The following is a 6,000-nucleotide window of genomic DNA, read 5'->3' as shown; positions in this document are numbered from 1 at the left end:
CCCTACGGAACATTTGGTGATAAGGGTCGGGGGAAACGTTTGCAGCTGGCATCCCCTGGGCTGTAGTAGCTATAGATGCTGGAGCGAGGAGAAAGTCTAGGTTTTCTTTGAGATTCCCAGAGTAGAACTGGCAGTAATGAGGTGTGACTTTATACACAGCCAGACTTTCCACTTGGCCCCAGCTTTGGCAGCAAGTTTTTCATCTGCGTTGGAGTATTATGGGCCAAAGACAATGAAATACAGCAATTAAAGGGCAAGGAGGGGGGCTGGGGCTGTGAGGTGTGATAATTCTGGGCAGTTTCTCTGAAGGTGAAGAGGCCTCCCAGCCCCTTCAGGGCCTCCTGGAACTGAGGACCGGAAACAGCATAGCTGGTTTCAATGAGGGGCTCCCTTGGGCGAGAGGTGCCAGCCCAGCAGGGAGACCTGCTCTGGCCCTGCCACCCTACAGGATTCGAGAGGTGCAGGTGAGGACCTTCTCTCTGCGGGCACCGCTCCAGGTGCTCTACACAGCTCCACCTCTGTCACCTTCATGTAGCGTCATGTAGATGTGGCAATAAAGATCAGAGAGTTCCAGCAATTTGCACAAGGTCACACAGCAAGCAGGTGAACATATGTGGACTAAAGTCTGACTCAAGAATTTTTCTCGGATTCAACTGTTCCTTCTATGAAGAACGTTTCTCTTTGTTTTTCCCTTTTTCCCACGTTTTAGACAGACTGTCTCCCAGGAGGAGAAACATTTGGATATTATTTGTTTCCCTGACACATGCATTTTGCGACCCCCACAGGACATTCTGGTGGCTGCTTGGAGCTACAAAAGTAGAAGCTGCCACTCTCTTTACCCCAGGAGCTGACTCGGTGATCTCCTTCAACCATGGAAAGTCCCTTCCCCAGAGAGACTCTGGTTTTCCACTGGCTTCTCCTGCTGCTAAAATAAAACCGGGCTAATCCCTCAGCCATCCAATGTTAACAGGTGGGGCTGCCTCCCCAGCATTTGTCAGAGGTGTGAAGAGGCCTTTTTTATGTGTGGTTTTGCCCCTCTGGCTGCCACATCTCTGTCCTCCAAGGGAACTGCTCTTATTACCCTGGGCCTCTCTGCCAAGAGCCTCTTCTCAGTGGCTGGCTGGCTCCCGTTACCCTCCTGTTGGACTCGGCTTTCAGAGTCGCCTTCCCTTCTCTTGTAAAGAGAGAAGTGCATGAGGACAGACAAAAGTCACACGGGCCCGTGCTACATGTGGATGAAGGACCACTGTGAGTAACTGTGGCTGCCCCCTCCACCCCGCGTTCCTATCAACCCTACAGACGCAGCTGAACGACTTTCTTGTGGCCTCCAACCATGCACAAATCGGCACTATAGAAAAAGCTAGCAACAGGTACATTTAGAATTGATATTTATAAGAGCAGGTTTGGCCTGGGTTTTTAGTCCTGCTTCAGAGAACAGAACTGACCACAACGTGTGAGTTTGTAGCACAAGACAGACTTTGTCAGAAAACGGTCAAGAATACAGCAGCACAATCCACCATTTCTCTGGGGCCCCTTCCCCATTTCCATGGACATATTTCCCAGACAAGCTACCGAACAGGTAATGTGTCCTACAATTTATTCACTTCAGGCCACAGGGCTGCTTGAACAGACTTTGTCGTTTGCATTCTGCACCACCCCACACCCCTGCTTTTTTTTTGGATTTGAAAACTTTTAGTGCATTAAAAATAAAAGAATTAGGTCAAATCAGCCAAGTTAAACAGGTTCGAAATTTATTTTAAATGTTAGATTGATACAACCATTTAATAGGTGGCCTTCATATGGCCTATGGAAGCCAACAATTTTTAAGGAATTAAGAATAACAGAACACCAATTATGAATTTGGTGGCATTTTAGAAAAAAAATCATAATGTTTCATTGAAAGCATCTTTATGTTCTTAAAATCAGGGAAAGCTTGCCATTCAAACTTCCAAAATGTGTTTTTGAACATTATTTTAGAGAAAGAATTATATATATATATATATATATATATATATATATTTTAAAAAGAATGAAGGATCCTTCTAATGAAAGATCAAGAAAGCAGAGGTGAGAAGGTGACTTCAATTTCACCGGCAAATATATCTTTGTGTGCACATTTGCATGTAAATCTGATGATGTCATATCACAGGTAATACAGGAGTTTTGTCAAAATGGGACTTCCTGGGGGCAGAGCTGCTGGACAGTGAGAGAGTGAAGTGGGACACTGAGCATTTCAACACCATCCTGGGGAGTGAATGTGAATCAAGTGTGTCAGAGAGACAACTGCCCCGCCCCGAAACCGGCTGAGCTCTTTGCAACTGGAGAGGAGGCGTGAGATGCGTTCACCCTGAGAGTGGCCTCCAGAGAAACTCAGGAGAAAGTCTAAAGCCCCTGATCTGCATAAAGCAGCAGAGGAGGGGCTTGGCCGGTTGTACAGGAGCCTGAGAGCAGTGCCCCTGCTTAGAACACTTACTTCTTCCCCAAGGGTGATGCAGGCACGGAATGGAGCTGTTTGACTTGGAGGCCTAATTGCCTTCGCTGAATCTGCTCCAGGAGCCCAAGTCCTTAACGTGAGGCCTGAGTGCTTGATGCTTATGTCGCCAGTCTCCTAGTGCTGTTGGTCATTCCTCTTGCGCCTCCTGCTGCTGGAAGAGTTTTCCCATTTCCCCTTCCACCTTGGAGCTGGTCTGTGTAGAAGTGGCCTTCCCAAGAAGGTAGAGCCTGAGTCAGGGGGTCAACACACAGCAGTGAGATGAAGACACCAAGGAACAGGGAAGCACCCACACCTTGGTCTCAGGGACAGTTACCTGCCAGGAGCAGGTGACCCAGCCTGATGTAGAGTCCTCCTAATGCAGTTAGGAACCTGGGGGAAGCGTACAGCATTCCTTTGGTGGAGGTGACGAGCTGGTGCTACAAGACATCTGTCCCAGTTGGGTAGGGCCTTGGGGCCACCCCTCTACCAGACTCCAAGGAATAACATCATTCCAGGACTTCGGAGAAGTGGGCTGGTGTTTTGGGATGTCTAGAGCAGCAGATGTTACAGAGGTGCATGGGGGCCACCCTGGAGTTTCTGGGCGGGGAGGCAGCTGGAGGGCGGAGAGCAGCATGGTCCTCCCCGTGGCTGGCGAATCTCAGGTGAGGGTGGGAGTGGTCCCAAGGTCAACTTCGATGCAGCTTTTGTCCATGTCTAACTCAGAGTAGTGACAGAAGGGGATGGTGGGTGTTTTTCGACTCTGAAGGGCTTGACTCTGTCCACAGTTGCTGCCTCCCTTCTGCTTCCCTTCTTGCAGGTTTGGGTCCCCCTGTAGCTCCTCTCCTCCCTGCGGGAACGTGTACAGAGCCAACCCAACAGAGGGTGAGTGGAGCATTTGGCAGTGCTTACTTTGCTGCAGTCTCTGTATTTTTCATGAAACAGCACCAAGATTGGTTGCTCTCTCTCCCCGCTCTCCATGCTGGAGGCTTAAAAGACAGGGATCTGGTCTCTCCGAACCACATCCAGGTCATCATCCAGGGTTAACAAAACCTGAAATGAGAGAGGCAGAGAAATGAGAGGAACCCACAGTTGCAATAAGTCCCTGTTTTCTCTCAAAGACTCACAAGTGCCGTTACTTGTTTTCATGTCTTCTGCAGCTTTTTGCAACGCCGTGCTCTTAACAGGCACTTGTCGTAATTACATAGTTCATGTATTAATTCAGATATTTATCAAGGGTCTACTAAGTGCTATTCCAGGTGCTAGAGATATGGCTTAGAACAAAAGAGACAAAAATCCCTACCCTGGTGGGGCTTACATTTGAGAGAGGAGAGGGCTTCAGACATGAAGCAAATGCATGAGCAAAGTCAAGTATGTTAGCTAGTAACATGTACTAAGGATAATAATTAAACTGTGGTGGGGATATAGGAAGTGTGGGATGGGGTGAGGTCAAAAAATTTTTTTTGGTTAAAATTTTAGTTTTCTAAATTTTGTATTTTTATTTTATATTGGAGTACAGTTGATTAACAATGTTATGTTAGTTTCAGGTATACAGCAAAGTGATTCAGTTGTAAATGTATAAAATTTTGTTTTTCATTGGGTGGCCAGGGACATCATTACCACTTAGGAGGGGACATTTGGGTCGGGACCTAAAAGGAATGAAATCTTGTTGCATAGAATATTGCCATATAAGAATTGTACCCTAATCCTCCACTTTTAGTTCCCTCTACCATCACTCTCTCCACATGGAACCCTTAGCTCCACTTTTGTTGTCTCTGTCTCTCTAGGTAAGGTGACTATCAAAGATAAAAGCCTTCAGGAATGATGTTTACACAGACTGGTTAAACTTTCCAAACTGGCCACGAGGGGGTAGCCCTGCTCCACTCTTGAGGTTACATGGACAAGACTAAAGTAAGTGGGCAGCGTGAAACCAGGAGGCCTAACATTGGGCTGGCCAAAAGGTTCGTTCGGTTTTTTCCGTAAGATGGCTCGAGTAGCACTTAGTTGTCTTTAACTTCATTTGAAACAATTTTGTTAGATTGTGTGTGACAGCTGTCATATCAGCGTGCATTTAAAAAAAGACATCAAAATTGGTGAATTTTTGTGTAGCCATTTTAATACTGAAGATGGAAGGAAAAAAGCAACATTTTCGGCATATTATGCTTTATTATTTCAAGAAAGGTAAAAACAACTGAAACGCAAAAAAAAGATTTGTGCAGTGTATAGAGAAGGTGCTGTGACCGATGGAACATGTCAAAAGTGGTTTGTGAAGTTTTGTGCTGGAGATTTCTCGCTGGATGATGCTCCACAGTCGGGTAGACCAATTGAAGTTGATAGCGATCAAATCGAGACACTAATTGAGAACAATCAACGTTATACCACACGGGAGATAGCCGACATACTCAAAATATCTAAATCAAGTGTTGAAAATCATTTGCACTAGCTTGGTTATGTGAATCACTTTGATGTTTGGGTTTCACATTAAGTTAAGCGAAAAAAACCTTCTTGACTGTATTTCCGCATGTGATTCTCTACTTAAACGTAATGAAAACGTTCTGGTTTTGGGCTTCCCTGGTGCTGCAGTGCTTAAGAATCTGCCTGCTAATGCAGGGGACACGGGTTCGATCCCTGGACGGGGAAGATCCCACATGCCGCAGAGCAACTAAGCCCGTGCGCCACACCTACTGAGCCTGCGTGCCACAACTACTGAAGCCCGTGCACCTAGAACCCGTGCTCCGCAACGAGAAGCCATTGCAATGAGAAGCCCGTGCACTGCAATAAAGAGTAGCCCCCACTCGCCGCAACTAGAGGAAGCCCGTGCACAGCAACGAAGACCCAACACGGCCAAAAGTAAAAACAAACATAAAAAGTTCCGTTTTTAAAACAAATTGTGACAGGCAACGAAAAGTTGATACTGTACAATAAAGTGGAATGGAAGAGACCGTGGGGCAAGCGAAATGAACCACCACCAACCACACCAGAGTAAATGGTGGGATTGGAAGGGAGTCCTGTATTTTGAGCTAATTCCAGCAAATCAAATGATTAATTCCAACAAGTTCTGCTCCCAATCAGACCAACTGAAAGCAGCACTCGACGAAAAGCATCCAGAATTAGTCAGCAGAAAACGCATAATCTTCCATCAGGATAACGCAAGACTGCATGCTTCTTTGATGACCAGGCAAAAACTGTTACAGCTTGGCTGGGAAGTTCTGATTGATCAGCCGTATTCACCAGACATTGCACCTATGGATTTCCATTTATTTTGGTCTTTACAAAATTCTCTTAATGGAAAAAAAATCAATTCCCTGGAAGACTGTAAAAGGCACCTGGAACAGTTCTTTGCTCAAAAAGATAAAAAGTTTTGGGAAGATGGAATTATGAAGTTGCCTGAAAAGTGGCAGAAGGTAGTGGAACAAAAGGGTGAATACATTGTTCAATAAAGTTCTTGGTGAAAATGAAAAATGTCCTTTATTTTGGCTTAAAAACTGAAGGCACTTTTTGGCCAACCCAGTGTTATTTGTTAAATGACC

At 45.8% G+C, this 6,000-nt stretch overlaps 1 protein-coding gene across 5 annotated transcripts in view; it reads right to left on the bottom strand.

The window, feature by feature from the left end:
- Positions 1–3,420: 3,420 nt before the first annotated feature.
- SIDT1 (SID1 transmembrane family member 1) overlaps positions 3,421–6,000 on the bottom strand; it is a gene marked incomplete at its 5' end in the record, with an annotated part of 85,656 nt that continues 83,076 nt past the window's right edge. For all 5 annotated transcript variants that reach the window (XM_081235385.1, XM_081235383.1, XM_081235384.1 and 2 more), the window contains one exon: positions 3,421–3,523. In XM_081235385.1, coding sequence (XP_081091511.1) covers positions 3,461–3,523 — 63 coding nt within the window. In that variant the 3' untranslated portion in view covers positions 3,421–3,460. The remainder of the gene's footprint in view (positions 3,524–6,000) is intronic.

This window comes from Mesoplodon bidens (assembly GCF_964165515.1).
Source record: "Mesoplodon bidens genome assembly, chromosome: 5".
Classification (NCBI taxonomy): domain Eukaryota; kingdom Metazoa; phylum Chordata; class Mammalia; order Artiodactyla; family Ziphiidae; genus Mesoplodon; species Mesoplodon bidens.
The sequence above is the reverse complement of the archived record's forward strand: the minus strand, read 5'-3'. Positions and strand labels throughout refer to the sequence as shown.